The sequence below is a fragment of the Manacus candei genome, unplaced genomic scaffold, assembly GCF_025592945.1.
Source record: "Manacus candei isolate 608988 ecotype Guabito, Panama unplaced genomic scaffold, ASM2559294v1 h1tg000052l, whole genome shotgun sequence".
Lineage (NCBI taxonomy): Eukaryota > Metazoa > Chordata > Aves > Passeriformes > Pipridae > Manacus > Manacus candei.
Genome location: NW_026138100.1, coordinates 3504437 through 3528497, shown reverse-complemented (window position 1 = coordinate 3528497; position 24061 = coordinate 3504437). Strand labels below are relative to the sequence as shown.

At 39.7% G+C, this 24061-nt stretch overlaps 1 protein-coding gene across 3 annotated transcripts in view; it reads right to left on the bottom strand.

The window, feature by feature from the left end:
• IPCEF1 (interaction protein for cytohesin exchange factors 1) overlaps positions 1-24061 on the bottom strand; it is a 63769-nt gene that overhangs the window by 25175 nt on the left and 14533 nt on the right. The window contains exons 2-7 of one of the 3 annotated variants that reach the window (XM_051801690.1): positions 17566-17602; positions 16738-16907; positions 9398-9471; positions 7671-7742; positions 4731-4792; positions 690-778 (exon numbers count right to left, since the gene is read on the bottom strand). In XM_051801690.1, the coding sequence (XP_051657650.1) occupies positions 690-778; positions 4731-4792; positions 7671-7742; positions 9398-9471; positions 16738-16896 (456 nt within the window). In that variant the 5' untranslated portion in view covers positions 16897-16907; positions 17566-17602. Of the gene's footprint in view, positions 1-689; positions 779-4730; positions 4793-7670; positions 7743-9397; positions 9472-16737; positions 16908-17374; positions 17546-17565; positions 17603-24061 lie in introns of those variants that run through there. The other 2 variants (XM_051801689.1, XM_051801691.1) reach the window with 2 other exon arrangements.

Sequence of the window (24061 nt, the reverse complement as noted above, 5' to 3'; positions counted from 1 at the left end):
GACACGAGGCTGCATAGTGCTTTTTCTAATTTATGAAATTAGGTGAGACAGGAAGGAATATTCTGGGCAAATATGCTACACTTAGAAAGAAAAAATGCATAGATTTTGGAAGGATGCCTATTTTCTTTTTTCATAGTCTATTTTTCAGAGGTAGAGGAAAAGAACAGATTTTATCGCTGTAAGAAGAGGCCTCTTTCCCTTCATTTCTCTTCACTGCCACAGAAGCAACTTCAAATTCAGCAGTCTTAGAAAGAGCTCACTCAAATAAATAAATACAAAGCTGTTGGATGATGCTACCAGGGGCACAAAAAGAAAGAAATTTCAGGGTGGATTTAAAAGAAAAAAAGAGAATATTATGAAAAAGTAGCTTATAGCATTGTGTTGAAAATCTGGTAAAGAAAATATAAAGTGTGTGTATGAGGTAGACACTTTCCTTTCTCCAGCAAGACAAATATGCCTGCATTGGAAGGAGCTGATCTCTTACAGTGTGAAGCTCCCTATAGTGCAGGATGTGACAGCTGTGTGCTCTGCCACAGGACAGGGGCAGTCAGTGCATCCACATTTCACAGGCACACAGGATGAACATTTCCAGACACTGTTGTAGGTTATTCTTAAAAGTGCACCACCTCAAGAGAATTTTGTTTCAACTGGCTTGCAACAAGAAACAGGCTAATTACTGGAACACTTACCAAGGGAGGAGGTGAGGGCTGGACTGTGTAGGGGGGAGGTGGCGTGTCCGTTATTTCTGGATCATCGTGTTCGCTTTCGCTGTAACATTCTGAGGCAGACATGGAAAATGAGCAAAAGAATTAGATCAAAACATTTATTCCTCACAATGCTGTGGTAACCAAAGATCACCAAGCAGGATATTCTGGACTGAGGACCACACTTTAACAAGTCAGTGTCTCCTAACCCACCTGTGGTAACGCTACATTACTTAATGGTAATACATTTTTAAAAATTTTTTTTAATTAAAAAAAAGTGTTAATTTGCTATGACAGGAAACACTACTCTAGACAGCTTGACAAGTAGGTTTGGGGTGGGGTTTTTTTCCTCTCTTTGCAGTGTTTAAAGTAAGAGTTTCATTTATAGTAGAAGTTAGGGAGAGCTGTTGCAAGTAGCAGAGGCAGTTCCTTAATCTTTGTAACCGGTAAGTTTTCCTGGAGCTAGCAACAGGTATTAGGGTTTTGGATGCAATTTTGTTGTAAACAGACTGCTCCCATCATGCATTGGAAACCACAGAGCAGCCTTGTCTTTTGTCATCACGCAGTAACCCACATAGGCATGACATACGGCATGGTAGTACATGTGCAGAGGTAAAAACAAAATACTGCAGGGCTATACAACCCATTTATCTTTTTTATCTTCCTTTTTTTGTTTTGTTTTTTGTTTTTCAACAAAAACCAAACTGAAACTCAGTATACCTCTTGATATGTAGCAGAGGCAGTCATGCTGTTATTTCTTTCACCTATCTGCGTAGCAGGTGAAAACATTTTCTCCATTTTTTTTTTTAAAGTGGATTAAATGAAGTGATAATCATTGATAAGACACAGAAAAATGGAGGCAGTATGTTGGTGGTTCCTATTCCTAGGACCTGCCTGTAAACTTTGGGCAAGATCATGGAATCATAGAATAGTTTGAGTTGGGAGGGACTTTTAAAGATCCTATAGTCCAACTGCCTTGCAATGAGCAGGGATATCTTCAACTAGATCAAGTTGCTTAGAGCCCCATCCAGCCTGACCTTAAATGTTTCCAAGAATTGGGCATCTACCATCTCTTTGGGGAACCCGTCTCAGCTTTTTGCCACTGTAAAAAATTACTTCTTTATATCTAGGCTAAATTGACCCCTTTTTAGTTTAAAACCATTACCCCTGTCCTGTTGCAAAAGGCCCCACCAAAAAGTTTGTCCCCATCTTTCTTACAGGCTGCCTTTAAGTACTGAAAGGCCGCAAAGATGGGTTTCCTTTGCTAAATCTCCCAGCACGTGTGCAACCTTTACAGGAGCAAGTGCTGACACCGCATGCGCAGTGACTGCACCCATCCCCACCTGACTGAGCTGGGGACACCAGAGTTTGCCAAGACAAAGCCAGAGCTTAATGAGGACAACATGAGTGAGCACCGAGGGTTACCAGAACAGAGGCTGCCCTTGCGGTCTCCCCAGGATCCAGCACTCTGCACTGCCGCTCCCTCCCTTTGCCGGCAGCAGCTTCTGCTGTCCAGGAGCAGCTAACAGCAACCGTCCAGCTCTTTGCCTCAGGGGGCAGGGGTTGCTTATGTTCTGGGAGTACTTTGTCAGAGCTGTGCTTCAGGGGTTCACACTACTAGAAGGAAGTGTGTTAGCACGGTCTCTGGGCAATCACCTGTGATTAGCTCATCTTGTAGTTAAATTAATACCCACGCACTTTATTTTTATGCATGTCATTTAGGGGTTTTAATAAGCACAAAGTGAGGGGAATAAAGTTGTAAGAGAGAAGAATTTTATACATGAGAGAGAACTTTCTAACACTGATAGCAAAGAGACTGATTACCTTTTCTCCCTATACTGTTGGCAGAACTATAGGGATTTTGAACAGCATAGCTGCTATTCTGTTTACTGGAAATATGTGCTGGCACATCTAAGCATAAAGAACTGAGACTGGCTGCCGTAAGGGCTATATCAAATTCTAAGACTCTATTAATGCCTTTTTTAGTAACTCCTAGTAAAAAGATTATTGTTTTTACGGCTCCCCTTTTAGGCACATAGAAGAACTCAAAAAGAATCAACAGCTGTTTCTGATACTCTAAATAAGCAAATGAGGTTGGCGGGGTGGTGTTAAAATGGATAAAAAGTACATGAATACACAAGAAATGTCATAACAAGCGACAAGACTTCTGAAGAATTATGGGGTGTGATACAGAAGGGAAACCCAGATCAGCAGGAGCAGAAGTGACTGTGGGTACTGACAGTGCTTTTCTGAAGCACCGCGATGCCTCTGCAAGGGCACATCCACCCAGGCACATCAGTGGGTGCTGCACCCACACTCAAGACAGCTGCTTGATCACCTGTGACAAAACATGCATGAAAAGACAAGGAGGTGTTTGACAACAGAATCAGAAGGCCTTTTTCTGAAGGGGAGTTGGGCCACTAGCTTTAAAAGCTGAAGAAATCTTGGCTATGTTATGTTATTGAAGGGTAATCAAACAACTAGCTGCAGAGGTTATTGAGTGGGTTATTTTGTATCTTTTGGTCATATTTTTTTAATTAAGATTAGTGGACTGACTAATTTTATATTGTTTTATTATTCTCAATTCAGCCAATACAACAAATACTACAATTTTTGAAGCTTAAAAAAAATTGGTTTCATGTATAAAATTTTGGCCATTCTCATTCTCCATCAAACCCTTCCTTTGTGAAAACATGGACAACATATTTGCACACTTCCTCACTGAGTACAATTACCTTGCAGTTCTCGCTACACAGCCTAATACTGAATATAGCCCTTTATCCTAAACTGATTTGATACAAAACTGGGCTCAAAGAGGACATAGGCATTTAAGAGGAATTAGACAGTGTGGGAATTAACCAATTTCCTGACAAGAAATAACTGTGAACTGAAAAAAAATAAGTTGATGAGACACGCTGAGTCAGTGGTATCTGTGTTTACCAGCCCCAAAGCTCCTTTAATGGTACAGTATAAATGGAGCCAGAGTATAAACAAAGCCAGATCAAACTAATCAATAATGGAATTACATGTCCCAAGCATGGGCATAAACCACAATCTTGAATTCTGGGAAAAAGCAGAAGGGACATAAAGAGGAACATTTCAGTGCTTAGACAAAACAGGCTGCATTACCTAAGTGTTCATACTACTGCAAAAAACAGCTTTTTCTTCATAATGACAGGTCCTTCACAACCTGAACAGTTCTAAAAAGGGCATTGAGTACCAATACTCTAAAAATGGAGGGTCAAAAGCCCAAATGATGGCACATATTCCTCATGTTAGAGTCCATCCCTGGTTTGGTAACATAATACTACACAAAACACTTCTCTTTCTAAATCTGCTCCCAGCACATGTGTCCCCATGAGCAGCTTTTCCAACTGCCCTGACAGGTGACTTGCTTTGTCCTCTGCCCAGATTTGTGATTTGAACACAGGTATACTCCCATCAAAGAGTTCTGTTAGGCCAATGTGCAAATTAAGGCAGTAAATAAATTTCTTGGGAACTTTTAAAGTTACTCATTTCCTGATGAACTCCTGGGCCTGGCTCTGAAGGAAATTGTAGGCTTCAGAATAGTGCTACCATCCCCTTGTTCCCCTACACTGATCTTGTTGAAACGTCCAGGAATGGACGAGACATTAGGGACGAGTCTACAGTGCACATGTTGTTCCCAAGCCTGCAAGCTCCTATGCTGTTGCACAGCTCCTGCAATATAAGTCACCAGCTCAAAACCCTGAGCAGCACAGCTGTTTCTCTTCACACTTGGTAGGCTTAGCAAGACAGCAAACTGCCAGAAAGTAGTTATACACTTCTCACAAGATCACAGTGTCTCCCTCAGTCACACTGTTTCTCACCATTTTTTCTTTTTCTGTGATTACTTTGTGCCAGGTCACTGCGGTTTCTCTGAGCTCAGACAGCAGACAGACTCAAGATGACAGTTTAAAAGAAAGAAAATAGCTGACAAAAATTTGGTCAAACAAAAACTGTGAAGAACACAATGTAGTTACACACTGAAACCAGTTAGGAGCATACCTTCCTCATTCTTCCCGTTTGGTGCCTGAGGGTCTACAGCCATCCCCAGCTTACTTAGCCACCTGTGTTTGAAACAGAGGGAATATAGTCAGGGGTACTTGCATGCTCCTCAGACAGACAGAGTTTTGCTCCTTGCAGTTGTGTTCTACATCACCACATCTATTTTCATTAGTCTGAAGACTAAATGTCAAATTTTCTATTTCTTAGATCCTCTTCTAGAAAGACACCAGTTACCTGAATACTAATATTCCCTGTGGTGACCAGGATTAATTGCCTTGGGCATCTTCTTTACCTGATCCTGGAAAAAAAGCACTACTGATGACCAAGGAGTTGCATTTGTGGAAGCTAAAGGAAAAGTATTTGGCTATATCACCATGTCAGTGATTTAGTCCAGCAATTGAGGGGTCACCTTTCACCTCAGATGAAGCAAAGGCATGGGAGCCGTAGAAGATGATGTCAGATGGCCTGGCCAAAACTATTGCAGCACCATCTAAGAATCTGAGTCATTTAAAACCAGACTTTTTGACCATAATATTCTGTTCTTCAACTTCCTATGTCCTTTCAGGTTTAGTAAGTCTTACTTCTTGTGTTGCTTTAAGCTACTAGTAATGGGGTTTTTTAATTTCTCTTTTTAGGTGGCTGCATTTTTCTAGAGCTAGAAACATCCCCTAGATATACTTTTTGTGTATTGTGTTTGTCTGTATATCATTCAGATCTATCCACGTTTTAAGAAACTAACGGCTGAAAAAGCTCAAGCCTTTCAGATTAAAACTCAAACCTGAATAGGGAATGTATGAGGGACAGGAATTAAAATTCACTACTAGGTGGGGGGGGAAACCCAAATCCATTTTGTTTTATCTTGGTTCTAATAAAGCTATAGAAAATTTGCTAGCAAGATCAAAGTAACTACAGTTTTAGACTACAGTATGAACAATAGAGCCACCTAACAATTCAGAAAAAGTCATTTCTGTAAGAGTGGTTTATTGACTCTTTTCTGACAGTTAATTATAACAGAATGATTTTTTAAATGAAAACCCACCTTAACAAAAGAAAAGATTTGCTAAAAAAATTCTAGGACTTCATTAATGACAACAGAAGAGAAGTCACTAATAACTATGAACAACTGGCCAGCTAAATGCATGCAGCTAGTCAGCATGCCTTTACTTTTCATGTGTGCATGAAAATAGCAAGTATATGCTAAATTAATGAAGCAAATGATTGTATTAATAAATCCACTGTTGATTTAATAGATATACATGTAGGTATATGCACATATAGATACACGCATGAAGAGTTGCAAAAGGTCGTGATCCATCAAGCACTGACGTGTGCCAGTAACTCACACACAAATGCTCCAGTGAGTTCAGTGGAGCCACTCACATATGTATTTGCAGGACTGGAGCCAAGAGAACAGACGTCTTTTAGTCTGTTTTGACATATGCGTGAGTATGTGTGTACTTTATCTATTAAATGCATGTATTTTATACTTTGCAAAGGAAAACATCATCAGCTGCAACAGTGAGAAATTAGTGCAGCATAGTGCAAGCTGCTTTAACACTAGGTGAAATAGTTCTAAGCCAAAATGAAATTTACACAAAAAGTGGAGTTTGAAGAAAATCATTCTGGGGGTATAAGAGCGGGGACATCTGTGTAGGTTTCAATCACTGACTCCCATGAGACTAAACATGTCTCACATGAGAATTTCCAGCTGGGCTACGAACTGGCTGTTAACACTCACTAACGTCCTCCATTAGCTCTAATTTTCCTTCTCCAAACATCCTTCCATCTCTTAGCTCTCAACCAGGGTTACTCTCTCTATAGAAAGACTCCTGTCCAGCAGTCCCTCATTCTCAGTCATCCTCACCCTATCTGCCTCAAGAACTGTCACTCCATTCAGGAGCTCTGGTAGGAAATGCAGGAATACGGAAATGGATGGTTATCTCTCCACCAGAATGCTCCATGCTTCTCCACGTTTCAAAGGGCAATGCATTCTTTCCTTCTATATTAACCTGCATACATCTATAGAGTACAGATTTATATCTATGCACATACACTACTGTAGTATTGTACATTTCTGAATCTATAGGCCTTTCAGGAGGTCACACTCATTCTCTCAAACTCTCTCCTTTTCTATTGTAGTAAATATGCATGAGGTCTCCTGTTTATAGAGGGAAAGAATAGTCAATGACCTATGAAGAATCTCACAAAGATCACCAGCAGAGCCATGATTAAAATCCTGAGCTGACTACCATAGGATCTCCCTTCCTATTTAAATTGTACCACTTTGTGTCCAGTATTTGGCCATTTAATGCAATAGCATTGTGAATAGACTGCAATTTGAAGTAAAGAAGACAAAGAAGATATGAGATATGTCTGAATCAGTCAAAATTGGACCAGTATAAAATAATATCTTTCTGATAGCTCTGTGACTTCCAAAATGGCAGTATTCATATCCATTTTTACTTCTTGCATTAATAGAATAAGTATCTGGTTGTTCTTCTGCTGGGCATTTGTGGAAAGCAAATTTCTGATCTGTCACGAGGATTGTTCAACTGCAACAGTTTCTCATTACTCTGAAACCAGACACTGCTATATTCTAGTCCTGGTTCACTTCTGGGACAAAACTATATTAAGCCCTCACTTCTCCCAAGGTGATGAACTTACTATCAAATCTTAGCACCTCTCTATCAAAAGGAATTTTACCAGCAAATGTTGGGAAGATTAGTGTCAAAATTGGGTTAATTATATGATTCTGATTTCAAGTATCATTAGGGAACAAATTTCTTCAGTTTCCTTCCATTCAGCGATCAGAAAACAAATCAGACTCAGTAATTCCCCAAATAGCTTTGTCAATAACCACTTGACAGTGAAAGAATGAACTTTCAAAGGGTGTTCTCATGCATAAGACAGGATGAAACATGACCAGTCACTCCTACTTACGTGTTCATTTCCAGAACATTTTCTGCCGCAAAATAAAATGTCTTGATCTGTGGGTGGCTGATCTTAATAGCACTTTAGGAAAAGAAAAATATAAGAGATAAAAAGAAAACTAGTTTATATAAGAAAGAAAAAATAATAGCTGAATGAATTATTTAAAATATGTATTCACTCCACTGTATTAGTCCAGATTAACTTGTCCATCCATATAGCTCTTCCCTTAAAACTCTAATCTATTTTTAGCTCACTTCCTTGGCCACACATTATTCAGAGAGTATAAACCACAGGAACTAAAAAGGAAGGAATAAAGAATAAAAAAAAAAAGACTTCCATTGTTTCATTACATAATTCTGTTGCATTCCCAAACCTCAAATACTGTGTGCAGTTTTGCTTCCTCCAGCTCTAAAATTAAAGCAAGCCTGAAAAAGTTCAGAGGAAGTACCAGCAGTGACCCAAGGCATTGAACAGCTTCCATGAGTGATTAATCAGGCTAAGACCCCACAGCATGGAAAACTGATGGCTGCCGGAAGGGACATGTGACACAGTAAAGTCACAAGTGGCACACAGTTGGCAAACAGTGACCGACTCTTCAATGACTTTTCCAAGACAAGTTTTAGGGGGGATTAAAGAGGCAAATAGATGGCAGGTGTGAAACAAACAAAATGGAGTTAGTCCCCTGGCTACCTCCAATAGTTAATCTGTCGGTCTCAGCCCCAAACTATGCTTTAGTTGAATATCCACCACTAAGAGTTTTCAGTGCCTTTTTTTACCTAAAACATAGTGTCCAAGCCTGAGACTGTGTATCTTTGCTCTTCTGTACCTCATTAGGTGACTGTCCCATGGAAGCACACACACATAGTTGGCTGGGCCCTAGCTGACCCAGCAGTACTGGTTTTCCTAACTTATCCAAACAAGTGATGAGAACATTTCCCTCCCAGCCAACAGCCACCGAAGCGAAAGACATTTTCTCATGGTTCTGTACTATGTGACTCAACCTCTCCTCTGAGAAAACAAAATGGAGTGCCCCATATTCAAAATAGCTGCCCCCTTTTCTTGGAGGAGTCCAGCCCACAGTTAACCTCAAGAACACCTACAGCAATTGCAGCATGAGACCCGAACAGAAGAATGAAGGCTTTCTCTTGAGGGAGACACAATAAAAATCATGCTGAGCTTTATAACTTCGAACAACAGCAACACCCCTCTAAACCTTTGAAGTGTGCTCAGAAGCAGCTGGAAGTCAGTGCTGCATAGGGAGTTTGGAAACAATATTTTCAAATATGCACCCTGCTAAACAAAGGTTTTAATCCCTGCACAACCAAAGGCTTCAAGTACAGCCCAAGCTCTGTTGCACCACAGAAGCCTAAAGAACAGTCTCATCTTGGAGGGAAGTGGCACTACTTGCACCACTGCTGACCTCCTCAACTAAGAGGAGCTATCTGAGACAGACTACAAGCTTACTCATAATCACTGTACGAAAAGAAGGAAGAAAAAAAAAAGCATTTGGCACACTGATCTATTTTTTTTTATTTGTAGTTCTAGCAAAGCACATCTGGCAGAGATTTTTCAAAAATATTTTTGCAATATGGTTTCCTTTCAGTAGCTCAATTAATATCTCATTATTTATACAACACAAAAGAACTCCCCACAGCTTTGTTGTCAAAGACTACTGAGATTCATTCCTTGCAATGTTGTAAAAATCATGCAAAACTGGGAACAAGAGATAAACTTACTGCTTTTTTTTGCATTCAATTGCTCGATCCACACTGAAGTCTGGAAGTCTGATAAATCCTTCTGCTTTTTCAGCCTTCAAAAAAAAAAATTAAATATCACCACATCGACCAATTAGCAAGCTGGCAAACTCCAATGCTGAATAATATTTAGCATGCAAGTTCTTGTTTTTGACAGCTTTTTATACTGTAAAAATACATGCTCATCACCATGGGGACAGATCAACACCAAAGAAATATTCCTCTGTGATCTATATTTGTGCAAACCCTGGATGCTAGAAAGCCACCACTCTTGTTGGTGCAAGTGTTGGTTGGCAGAGTGTGAGCATAGGTTTTGTTGATTAATAAGGATGAATAAGGGTTATATCATCCTTTCAGGTCTTGGTGTTACATACAATCATAAAGAAGCATTTGTTCCACGATGAAGCATGTATGTGTGTTACACAGATGTGTAACAGCACCACATATAATGATCCATATATAGCTGAAAAATACAATTCAAAAGTGACACAAAATGATTCTAAGCAGAAATGGAGGAGGGTGTCCCCTGCATAATTGTAGCATGGACCATTTTGCAGGATCACCTACATATGTCTGTACATGAGCAAGGCAGAGGCAATACAGGTTACTCCCACCCCACAAAGTGAAACAGTGCAAGGGGATGATCCCACACAGCTGAGCTCTGTTGTTAAACACTGTAAACCAGCCTCAGGTGGCTTTGGCCACCCAGTTACCACTCCCCCCAGAAATTTTCTGGCATGGTACAAGAGGTAACAAAAGCCAGGCAGACATTTACAGTACACTGTTTATATCCAGTCAGTCCTTTCTGGATGCAAGAAGGTTTACTGAGCAGTGACATCTCTGTTCTAGGTGACCAGGACCCTCTGTTAGAGAGTTGCTCCAGCAAAACTGAGGTGACCAGTAAGCCTCAAATTCCTGTTCTTGCTGCCTGAAACTGAAACATCTGAAGTGGAAACATCTTCCTTTATGTCATCTATCTACATACACCTGGTCATCTGCAATGAGACTAGGACTCTTCCTAAGATGAGCAATATATAATATAGACAAAAGTCTCTAGCATGTAATGTCCGGAAAAAATGTACTTTCCAAGACATAGAAAATGTTCATTCCTAAATCCCATTTTTGCTGCACCCAGCCACTATCCCTAGGCACATTAAGATTCTGAAAATGAACACTGAGCTAAAGCAGGTAAAATATACACAACAATTACAAAGGCAGAGGATAAATGAAGATGACTGACAGTATCTCAGGTCTCATTATGCATAAATATGATGTGACTATAAAAAGATGTTCATCAAGACAAGTCTTTGAGCTTTAATTCTTGGAAGTATGAACCTCCAAGAATGGAAACACAGATACAGAATGGATATTTCAGTGGGTGGCTTCCCCGCAGCTCTGCATATCTGTTCTTTGGTATACAATAAACCATGGCATAACCATCATTCCTGTCATTTACATGTATTAAACATTCAGAAGGGAGGTTTATATTTTTTGCATCATTGCGAGTTGCTGCTCCATGACACACACACATATACACATAGAAAAAAAAGCAGCAGTGGAAGGGCTTTTCGTTATTTTCTTTAGGTGTAGGAGAAACAATGATGTTTTTCCACATCTGGGCCGAAAATATCTTGATTTTGCAATGTTTGTATAAAAAAGTACTTATTTGCTATTGTGGGCTTTTAACTCTCTCTGATTGTATTTGTATCTGTAAAAATCAGTTCGAGGCTGGCTTGAGGAGCTTTTGTTTACATTCCACAGGTTGGTATTTCATGAGACTAAACTCACTGAGATAAAATAACAAAAAAATAATTGACAAGATTTCGTAAAAGTCTTTCTTTTTTTTTTTTTTTCCATAATGTGTATGTCAATCACTTAGACCTTAAGCAAGTATTACCATTCCAGATCCATAGTATACTAAGTATATAGGGATCAGCCAATGAGTAGGAGTGAGTAAAGAAGGAGCTCTATTCATGGGCTGCATTGTACTAAAGACAGAGAATGCATTACCTGCATTTCTGTACCAGAAAGAGTGGTCACTTACTGGATTGGGTCAGCAAGAAAACTGAAAATCCTGTTTCATTCCCAAGACTACTCTAAGAACACCAGAGACCAATCTCAAAAAAGCAGTCCCTGAGGTATCAAAGTCACTATTGCACGCATTGCTGGATGAAAGATTTATACAATGCCAGTTGTTTCTCTGCAGTATGAATCAATAAACCCAGTTTAAGAGCAAGACCCTGTGTGAAGGAATACACTCTCATGCACAGCAGTAAATCAGTGGCCTGAGCTGGATAAGCCATCAGATGGGTGAGTGGGTGACTTGGGTCTGGGGCAGGTTGGCCTTTCTTATATGTTATAAATGAAGAGGATAATGGTGTGAACTTTTTAATGCACTACTTGTACACACCTGAAACGTGCCATCTATGTAACAGAAAAGAGGAATTTGATGGGTATGTAGTTCCATAATTGTCAAGAAAAAAAAAAAGGAAGGAAAAAAAGGAAGTCACAACATTAAAACCTTATGAGTGTTATTATAGTCAGCAAATAGAATTCCAAATAAACCGTAGGAACAGAACATGTGGAAGTCATCTTTTTGGTCATTCTTGGGGGAAAAAATAATTTTAAAACATTACAAGTGTCTAGAAATCATAAATGCTTTCTTTCTTCAAAATGTTATCTTTAACATGACTTTAGCACGCTGTTGTTTGACTCATTTCACTCAAGCATCCTTGAGATTTTGATGCAAAGCTGTAAAATAGCCCTAAAAAATTCAGGTAAAAAGAACCTCGAACTGTTTTCTGCTTGATCAAGTTGTTTAAAAGAATAAGATTTTATCTCTTGTGGTTTTTATGAAGGCTAGCCTAACACAAAAATCTGTACTTTTGCTACACTAAGTTGTAGAAAAATAATTTCAGTAATAACAACGGTCTCTGCAAATGCTTGGGGCAAAAAAAAAGTGACCATTTTTTCACAGAAAAAGCTTTGCACTCCAAAAAGAATTTATTTATGAAACATAATGCATGAATCCAATGAAAGAGGCTAATGTCTTTTTCAGCTTGCCTCAATATGTTATCTAAATGTTGTGGCTCTAGGAGATTTAGTAAGTCATTTAAAGTGAGTGTAATGTTACAGAAAGATTTTTAAAAATAGTGCTGTAACATGAAATATCTTATTATTGTGGAACAGCTCCGGTCTGCAAATCAGGGTACTCCTCATGGCTTCATCAGTGTTTCAGCACTGCCCACAGAATACCTTGTGGATGTTGGAGGATCACTTCAGTCCTCAAACCTTTTCAGTCTTTTTTCTCTCTGCCAAGTACATGAATGAGGCCACTCATAGAACTGTGAATAATTTGTGTAAGATACTGGACCAGAGGTCCCCAAAGCTCTCAGCACAATCAACCGACATCAATGACTTTTTCTTGCCCATGTGAGCGGCAACTACAACTCAAAGGTAAAAGATTTTTGTTTTAAAAGATTGTAATTATACAGCTTCCAGAAAAGCTGCTAGAGTGAGGACCAATTTAAATGCAGTAAATCGGAAAAACCCCACAACCAAACACAAAGATAAATAGTGACAGTAGATCACAGCCTGCAACCCTTTAATTTTATATCTTTTTTTTTCAGCGTAATCCCCATGACAACCATCTTTAACACATTCTGCAAAACTCTATTTCAGGTGTACTTGGAAAACCTGTCAAGCTATCCTAAAGACCCACCAGAGAGAGGGATTTAGTCTTTTGTCCCATTCCAGCCAATACTATCCAACACAGTCAAAACAAGCACAAAGAGCTGGGAACCTGGGTTTATATGTGATGATTCTCACCCTCCCCACCCCCCTCTTCCTATAGGAGTACTGATTCCCTCTGGGGTTTCAGTATGAGAGCTGAAATTGCTAAAGTATTAGACAGGATCTCACACTGTCCTCTTTAAACGCTTGTCTTCAAGGCAGCTGCCTGCAGACAGCAGTGCTCAAAAAAAGGAATCAAACACTAATGAAAAGCAGTTGTCCAAGGAGTCTGGTGTTCCTGTACGCACCCAGAAAGTCTGACTGCTCAGATCCATTTTCTGACATTTTCTGTGTTACCATTGCAAAGCCAACCCTTCTGTTTCCTCTTAGTTCAAACAGCTTCCCTCCCGAGATTATGAGTGCATCCATGCTGCAAACAGAAATTTACCTGCCTCATATTTTATAAAGAGGAAGGGTGTTGAGGAGAGATTCCAGGGCAGCCTATCCAAGCCTAACTAGACCACTGGGCCCTAACTTCACTGCTTGCAGTACCTCAGATAGTTCATCAAAGGCTTATATGGATTTACGTGTGTTCTCTAGTTTGCTTTCAATGAAGAAGCTTGACTCTCAGGGTGTCTGATCTGCTATTGCTGATCTGTCTCAGAATTTTATTATTTTTTTCTCTTTTGAGCTGTGGCATTCACAAAGTATCTTATGTTAAATTGAAGAAAATATCATACAAATGTCACGAGTGTCCTATATCGCGTCCCCCTATCTGTCTCACATGAAAGACCCAGAACCAGAGTAGCTTGAAGGCAAATTAAACCAGAGTAACAGAAACATCCAGAGCTTCAGAGGCACCTGAATACAGACTTCACCAAGAACATAATGTCAGCTGAGGTTATCTATCCAAATCCAGGATGATGCACGTTCCTGTACAAATTCCACCCACTCCCTATTTTCCTCTTCTCCATTAGAAAAATAGGTCCAGCACCCTGTTGCTATGCTACAGTTACCAGTGATTGGTTTTCACACAGCCACAAACAAAACACACTCGTTTCTCACAAGAACAAAACTGGTCAGGCAGAGCTACAGGCAAACAGTGTGCCATGGTTCCTTTAACCTCAGCCCCACTCTTTCACCACCACCTTTTGCTTCAGCCTCTGTAAGAGGGCCAATAACAGGAAGCCTCAGACACGTGGTAAGCAGGACTCCTCTTTCAACAGAACCCCAAACTTTAGATTGCCATCTTGTATGATCCACTGGAACTGAGGATTAACTTTACTGAAGACAGGGGCAGAGAGGTAGTACTATTGCCAGGCCAGAGACTTAAAAGAAATATCAAGAAAGCAAGTGAATATGTCACTGCTATTTCTCCTTCATCAGTCTAGAGGTGAAAACATTTGTGAAAATGCATCAGGTCTAATTGATCTCAGATCTCTGAGCATGTCTCTGGTCTCACAAATTTAAGAAAGCAGGTCTTAGCAAAGGACACCTTCTGTCCTTTCCAAACCCTGTAGTTACTGACATTCTGCAAACATTACCTGAATCTAGTTACATAGAGGCTGCACTGTAAGTTGTCCAAAGAAACCTGGAGTTTTCAATACAAAATAGCACGTGAGAGTTGGCAGAAGTTGAAAGCAAAGAGGCACTACCAGCTAGCATGTTAAAGGAACAGCTGTGATAGGTGAGAACTCAGGACTGACACAAGCCGACAGTATTTTGAAGCTCTATGAACTCTTTGGAGCAAATAAAATAAATTGGAATGAGGCTGACACTTGTTCATTTGGGGGCAGTCAGTGACAGTCAGAAAGGCATGGACTGCAGGATGAGTGCTGTCTAGAGCACTGGGACCATCATGATCATGGTTTCTCTGGATCCCAAGAGCAGCATTTAGCCAGGCCACAACAACTGAAGGAAGTGGAGGGCTTTGCACCTCTCCCCCACCACCCTTCTCTTCCCAGAAGGCAAACTTTGCCTGGTTGTGCCTTTTTATATTTCCTCCCAGCTTGATTACTCCTCAGAATTACTCCTTTCTGATACTTCCCATGTCTAAAGGACACATCAGCCAGCCAGCTCACCTTTCTCAAAACTGCTTGCCCAGAAGTACACAGATTTCTAACAGCTGATATTAATAAGTGTTTGCAAGGTATTAATGCTGCTGGGGAGTATATCTACCAGGCCATATCTTTCAAGCAAAGATATTGTAAGCATTGGGGGGAAAAAGGGCTTTTAAATATTTTTTTTCTTTCCTAATTTTCCTATTCTTTTCCTTTCTCTCATGCATGTATCTGATTTAGTCTTGAAGGAAATCTATATCAGACTACCACAACATCATAAAAAAACAACAGCCCAAGACCAGCAGAGTTGCTTTCACTTGTCCCCAGAAAGGAATAGCTAATACCATCTTTAAGTACCAGTCAAAACTTTTATTCTGATTTAAAATAAACAAACAAAAAATTAAATAAATCAATCAAACAAACAAAAAACCACCCTAAAAAAACACCACAAAAAACAATAACACTATACCCACAACTAAAGGGAGAATGTGGAATACTCTGCACAGGAGTTAAGCTTTTTTTAATGGTTTAAACTATTTTATTTGTTCCCTGAAGCAGTTAGCAAGATTTTTAATGGGGATTACTGCAACAGAAATAAAAAAGTGGAAACAATCCAGATAGCCTTTGATTTTTTTTTTAAATGCTCTAAGAATTAATAAGGGTTTCTTTAAACTTTCATCTTTTGCTGGGCCTGGGAAATGCTGATTTTCAAAGAAGCTCATTTGTATTTAGGGAACCTGATGTCCATCCACAATTCCACACTGAAAGCTACTGAGTTTCAACCTATGTTTTTGCTGGCATCCCCCAATCCTCTGCATACCCTAATTCTGGACTCTGCCACTTCATCATTTGATTGTGATAGGAGCTTTTTAGAGGTAGTAGTGCAAGAGAGAAAAGAGAAGGGAATAATTCTGTCTGAATCTTCCTAGAATGGGCAAGACATCCTCTCTGCCCAATCGAACCAGCCTGAAGTAAAGCCAGCTATTCTCTAGCACTTGAAATGAAAAAAAAAAAAAAAAAAAAAGAAGAAAGAAAAAAATTAAGAAAGGAAAAAAAAAAAATAGAAGAAAAAAGATAAACCAGTCAGACAAATAAACAGAATATTCTCCATGTGGAAGGGGATGGAGAGAAAAACAGGAGAGACACTTCTGAAAATTAAATTTATCAGAAGTGAAGAAGAATTCTTGTTTCGAGTCTTGATAGCAAGTGTCTGCAAACTGCTCAACCCAGGAAAATCTTTTCCAAATTCAAAGACCACTAGTGACTTCAAAGAACAGCTTTTTACAGGGCAGAACAGACAGCAAAGTTAACATTTCACAAGTACTTGCTGAACTAGAAAAAGCAGTTTTCTGCATATGTCACATTCACATATACACTTCCCAGATCACAGGAAATGTCAGGACTGAGAAATAAACCCCATTATTTGTACTCCTCCAGGGTGCATCTATACTGTAACCACAGCTGCCCTTGTCTCAGTCCCAGCAGATGCTGTTTGTCTGGCACCCGGAGCTGGATGTACACTGTACTCACCAGCTGACTGCTGTACCAATACAGTGATGACTCCTTTAGCACACACCAGAACTTTTTCCATTTGTTGCCAATGAAAGCTCCTTTTTCCTTCTTTTTGTAGAGCCATCCTTGGCAATCGGCCTGTCCCAGCTCTTTGCACGATATCCTCCGTCGGCTCATTACAAAGAATCCTGTGCCATTAAAAATACAGTGTTCTGCTTTCTTAAAAGTGCATTACCAGGAAAGATGTTGCTGCCAATTAAAGATGTCAACCTTATTTAGCAATCTCAGAAAATCATCCAAGCATATCTTAAAATATACTTAGAAGTCGTTCAGTTTTATAATGGCTGTGACAGTAACACACATTCTTTTGAAAGGCATGCTGATGTTCAGAAACAAAATAGTAAGCTATAGATAATGCAGACACTAATTAATTGTAAGATACACAAGATGTAGTAAATTAAAAATACATCCTTTGATCCTTTTAAGAGAAGCATGCATATATTTTCCTTCACACAGCTGCACTGAAAAGAATACATCTATTTAAGTCAGCTAGAGAAAACTATTATGCCAAGTACATGAAAACCGCTAGTGTGTATCTCTATGCAGGCAGCTGATTCTAGCTCACTGATTACCAGCTTTGATTCAATTAACATACCACAAGGATTTAGTCCAAAGGAACAGCCCGTTGTCATTTTTCTCAGAATCAGTTCAAGAATCAGTGGAGTTAAAAAGCAGCCTTCCACCAGCTGAGTAGCAGTACAAAATCCTCACCCTCTCAAGAATAAGACACACTAAGAAAATAACAGAGGAATCCGTGAGAGAAAAGAAAAAACAATCTCTCATTACCTTGACTTTTCTTTTTTGCCTTCTGACGCAAAGGAACCTGTAAGAAATGCAGGAAGGAAAGAAAAGAGGAAATTTCAGATTGTGTTGCAACATTTGTGTAGAAAGGGGAGGGGGAAGATAGAGAAGGACGTGGTGGTGATGCTGGTGGTATATGCAGGATGGAAACACATAACCCACTCACTGCTGAAGGGACGTTAGTAGCTGAAGCATAAAATATGTTAATTAAAATTGATGTACATCTAGTTGAGCAAGAGCAAACATAATTCTATTACATGTGTCTGTCTACTAGTGCTTCCTGTTCTGCACCCACAGGCAGCTTCTACTTTGCTGTGTTTGCCTGAATTGTATTCTGCATTTTGAAGTTAAAACTCCAGCATTTTAATGCTTCATTATGCTCCATAAACCAGATTTACAAACATGGAAACACTGAAATACATGCCAGGTGACTGATAGTCATTTAGCTCATTCTAAGAAACCCTGAAAAAGAGAAAAAATTTTTTCCTTTTTTCTTTTTTTTATTTTAGTGTAAAGCATGTGTTTTTTCCTCTGTAAGAGTTTCATAATATTTCTTAACAAAAAAAAAAATCACACAACATATATGGACATTTAAAAATAACAAAATTGAATCATATTTACTCATTTGCAGTCTATATATTTCATCCTGCATAAACACATGGAAAATGAAACTAAAACAGAAGACCACAGACCAAAAAAGGAGGTCATTGAAAATGGAAGGTCTGGTTTTTGGAGTAAATTCTCCCCAGACAGGCTGGTCAGTTGTGTGATTGTGGACGAAACACTTGACTTCTCCTTGCCTCAACCTTTCCATCTCTAGTGTGGCAACTAAAGCATTCACCTTTTTCTATTTTTAGGAAGGTTTTGAAGCCTCTGGATGACAAATGCTGGATAAAATGACATATGATTTAATATGCTGGCCACAACGTTGCTATGCAAAGCTGGTAGCTACCTGATCCGCTGCAGAGCTACGCTATGAACATCCCTAATGTAGCTCCTTTGCCTTTCCAGCTTCTCAGGAAAACAAAACCCGATTTCATATCATTCTTGAAAAATTTGATGGTTCTTCTCATAGGCAAATTAAAGGTGAGTAAAGCTAGACTGTCTGCAAATAGTAGTAGAAGAGATCCCTGCCGCCAGTGTTTACAAGAGCTACAACTTTCCCTAAGCAGTGATCTTTGCAGCATGTATCACACAGCGCAGAATGCGTATTGCCATGGTGTGCTTATTTGGTGCCTATTTGAGACAACCTGAACAACCTGCTTGTGGGAAGCTTCACCAGGAATGAATAATCCCAGACTCCTGCTTAACCATTGCATATTCTTTTTTCCTTTTTTTCCTTTTTTTTTTTAATTCTACCACTGCCTTTTTCTCTCTCAGACTATTCTCCATGACAACACACAAAGAAAAGCAATAAGAAAACACATCAGCTCTGTAAGAGTCTCTGTCATTTCCCCATCCTGTGCAGGCCACCCTTTGTGCCATTCCAAAGAAAGTAATGCCCTGGTAAGGACACATGGAAATAATATATGACCTCAGGGAATCAGTGGGTCACACAGACAAACTAATTACTTTCCTTTAGAGAAACCCAAAATGATATTAAGAAAATTAAATATAAATCAGCTCACCTTGCACAAAAACTAAGTAGTAAAGGCAACATCACATCTTTGCCATGATACTGTAGTCAGGTCATTTCATCTTTAACCAACATAAAGTTGTACAAGACCTGAGACAGGATGTGGCTCTCTCTACACAAGTGAGGAAAAAGCAATCTTTCCACTAACCTTGTTGATGATCTAAAGCAAAATAACATGGTCTATAGGTCACCTGTCAAGAAAGAGTTAAATACCCATATTATGTAAATCATCTGTTAGAGCCCCATTTATATCAGACTGAGGAAAAAACTGATTACCTAGTAAGAACTTGGGCTTGGTAAAAGAATTTACAAATATGCATTTATTATTCAGTGGTAATGATGATATCGTGCTGCAAGTGGATAGGGGTGATGAACCCACTTTTCTTCATATTTTGTGGGAAGATTTGGGAAATTAATGGTGGAAGAAAGGGAATTTTCTTCAGCCAGCACTGTATTTAGTTTGTCTTAATAAAATTAGTAATAAATCTGTAACAAAATCACTATTGAATGAAAATTTTTGAATGAAGATACATTTCCAGTTGTCTTTCCCAATATTCCTGAAAACTGAAGTAAATATTCAACAAATTAATACTAAACCTGGAATTCAGCAATTTTTAAATGTGTCTTAGTGTTGTTCAGAAACCCTGCTTCATCCTATAAAAAATAGCTGTTTTGCTCTGCACAAGAGAAAGCTTTTATCCCCAACTGCAGTAATAAAATCTGGCACGATTCACAAAATTGCCTTCCCAAATGTTGTTGATTTATAAACAAATAAAAACAACCTCTTTCTCCAAAGTACAGTGTTTGGAGTCAGATAGATATTTTATGAAATAAACAAACAGTTTTAACTGTTTAACTATTTTCATCTCAAACCAATAGGAAACCTGCATTTAAATGAATCTACCACAAAATTCATAAAATGCCTCACCAGTAGAGTTTGGATTCAATTTTTCACGAGAATACAACACATTAGCAAGTCTCCAGTGGCAAACCTTTCCTCAAGAAGTAAATTAAAGTTTTCCTTCTCTGAAAATGGGTTTATAAAAGTTAATAATCTTCCGGGTTGAATATTGATTAAGAGATACTTTTAAGTTTCACTCTTACAGACATTCTTACCAGTGCAGAACAGAGAGAAAACTGTTTATGGCAGAGTTACTACCAATAAAACCAGTGGTACCAGGGGCATAACAGCTGTTTTAGATATGAATGTACTCTAAGTGGCAGACATAGTCACTGGAACAATCTGAAACTAATGGTTTTGCTTCTGACAGTGGTAGATGTTTTTCTATAAAGCTCAAAATGGGAAATTATTTATTTCATTACCACAGGTTCAACTGAAAACAAACCAAGAACAACAGATCTATTTCTATCTTTTCTAGTTACCAGGGGAAATCTAAGAGCAATAATTCTCAGAAAGCTCTTGAATAATTGAAAAACATACGTTTTTGTGCAAGACTGGCAGTAGAGAACAGGTTTAATCTTTTTTGGTAGGTTTGGGTTTACTGAGGGCTGAACAGGATGGGATAGTGATCCTGCAGAACAAGAGAGACTTAAGCTTGCTATCCATTACTCCTCCACTTGGCAAATACACCCATGAGCCAATTACAAAGGAACCTGTATGACTGCATATTATTCACAGCCACTTCTGTGCCAGGTAGGCTCCAGTGATGAGCAAAAGCATGAGAAAAGATGACAACTTCAGCAAAGACTTCTGTCAGTTTAGAAGTCTTATTTTTCCACAGAATCACAGTATGATTGAGCTTGAATGGACTTCAGGAGGTTATCTAAGTTCATCCCACACCTACAACTGGTTTTCCAGGACCATGTCCAGACAGCTTTTGTATATCACCAAAGGTGGAGACTCCACAGTCTCTCTTGACAACCTGTGACAGTGCTCAATCGTCCTCACAGTAAAGAACTGTTCAGAGGAGACCTCCTGTGTTTCAGTTTGTGCCCATCACTTCTAGTCCTGTCACTGGGCACCACTGAAAAGAATGATAGAATTCTTAAGGTTGGAAAAGACATTTCAGATCATCAAGTCCAACTGTCAACCTGGCATTACCGCCATGTCCTTTTCTTCGCACTCTCCCTTCAAGTATTTACACACTGATAAGATCCCCCTGAGCCTGTTCTCCAAGATAACAGTCCCAGCTCACTCAATCTTCCCTTGTACTGTAGATGCTACAGTCCCTTAATTGTCCTTGGGCCTCACTGGTACATCCATGTCTCTCTTGAACTGAGAAGTCCAGAAATGGACACAGCATTCCAGGGGCAGCCTCGCCAGCACAAAATAAATTATCACCTCCCTTTACCTGCTGGCAATACTTTGTCTAATGCAGCCAAAGATACCATTTGCCTTCATTGCAGCATGGGCACGTTTCTGGCTCATATTCAACATGATGTTCACCAAGACTCCCTGGTCCTTTTCTGCAAAGCTACTTTTCAGCTCTATGGCCCCCAGCATGTACTGGTTTCCACTCGCAGTATCGCTTGTGCTCAAATGGAATAACAATATGGGATAGAAGTCAAAGGGTTGGATGGGCTTTGTCAGTCTCTCCACAAGATCCTGGATCCTGGCCCCCACCAGGCAGCAAACCTCTAGATGGTTGGTCAGGGCCTACAGAGGGATGCCTCTGTCTCTAACAGCAGGGACTCCCCCATTGCAGTGTCTCACCATTTCTTCTTGGAAGCCTTGCATGGTTTACAGTTAGGTAAACTAGGTCCCTTGCTAGTAGGCACATCTGGCTTCACTTCAATTATGAGGGCAGTCAACGTATTTTGCAGTTGCAAGTTCTTAGGAGGGGTAGGAGCCTTTGTCTTGATACAAGAAATAACCAACTTCCATCCTTCCCCTTCTGCAGAAGTTTTGCTTACGTTGACAATGGGGGTGGATAGTGCCTACTTCTCAATTGCAGGTGGGGACTGATGGTCGTCAAGCTATTTTGTCTCAGAGAAGACCCTATCTCTCTCCATTTCATTTACTGTGATGCTGCACAGTCTGCACACTTTGTCTCCTTCACTTGCCAGCACAGCTCCCCCAAGATGGTACAGCTCCCGCAAGACAGAGGGCCATCTCTCCTGGCCTCAAGGAGAGGTCCTGACACCTCCTGCAATCTGGGACTTGGAGGGCGGCAAATCCCCTCAAAAAAAACAGTCTGTGTGGAAGCCTCTGCCCCAGGAGGGACAGCTGTTCCTACATCTACCAGGGGAAGCTGCCCTGTTACCACCATGCCTGAATGCAGCACAGTTTCAATTGAGCCCCCCTTATTTCGCTCCTTCTTCATGCCCCACTGCACAGACTGATGGGTCTGTTGGCTGCAATCAGGGTAGGTTCCTCCCCACCACCAGTTAAAGGATAATTGACCCTTCCTAATCATGGAGAGCTGTGTCAAAGGCTGTAGGTGTCTTGGATCTGGGGGCAGCTGCCAGGAACAGCCAAGGATCACACCAAGGGATGCATCTGCCTGGAGACTGAAGGGCTTGCAACATGCAAAGTCCCCAGGAGAAAAAATGGGGTGAAATATGTATACGAAGCTGTTTCAGAGGAAACAAAAAAAGTTGGTTCTACAAGGAAAAACAGGGGCATTGGGCTAACAGTGAACACCATGTCACATGAAATTCAACTCACAGTGCATGAATCTGAGAAGGCACCAAAGGCAGCTGGGATCTACAGTTATATTCTACAGAGCTATACTTTTCTTGAGCTTCCTAGGGGCTAGACAGATGTGTGGCTAAGAAAATCCTTTGCTAAGCTCGCATCTTATGTTAATGTTTTCTCATCCATTGAAGGGTAGGACTTGGAAGTGAGGGCACCCCTGGCATCAGGCACATGCAGTAGATTTAATTTCATCCTTAGAGCAGAACTGGGGTAACCTCACCACTTGGCCTGGCCTAGCAGCAAGATCTTGTTTGGATACTGATGCTGTTCACATATGCTATTCTGTTATGCTGCTCATAGTCCTCTATGATTACAAGGATACAATCCCAAGATATGACCTCTTCAGCTGATCAATAACTCTGACATAACTTCAATTATACTTACGAGAACATTGCCATCAGCTTCCATGAATGGCTTCAAAGCTTAATGGAAGAGCTGTAAAAAGAGAAAGTTTTGTGTACTTCAGCTTTGTGTTATATTTTCATATAATGTAAATCTTGGTAGTAGAGTAAAAAAAAATATTTTAATACATTTTGTTCTGCCAACTCTATCCTCCAACCCCAAAAAACCCACTTTTCCAAAGATAAGGCTATGTTATGTGAACTGATTTTGCTGATTTAGAAGTCAACAAATGGTAAGTAACACTAACTCAAAGCTATCCAATGTCTTCTATGAAATAAATAGAATAAAACTCATGGGTGTGGCTGGGGGGTTGCTTTTTGCTTGGTTGCAATGGTTTTTGGAGTTGGGTGGGGTTGGGTTTTTTAGGGTAAATGCAGAGAGAATAAATAATATTGGGGATGAAGTATTTTTGTTCATTTTGGTTTTTAATCTTAAAGAAATCTATAGGATTTTGATTGCTGTTTTGGTTGAGTTATTCCAAGTGTTTTCTGGGAATGCAAATTAGGAGACCTTCTGGTTCTCCTGAATGGGATGAGACCTCATAATGGATTGTAATTTTCCTTCCTGTAGACCAAAATCTGTGTAGTCCAACAGTAGACACTAGAGTTTATCTTCCAAAGACATACCAAGTTAGTGGTTATCCATTTAGGTGAGATCAGGTGATTTAATTTTGTTAACACAAGCACTAGACAACTCTCTACATGATTTTCCTTTGGTTGGTAGAATGGACAGATGATGAATTGGTGCAGTGTACAAGATGAAGGAAAACATACCAATGTTTTGGT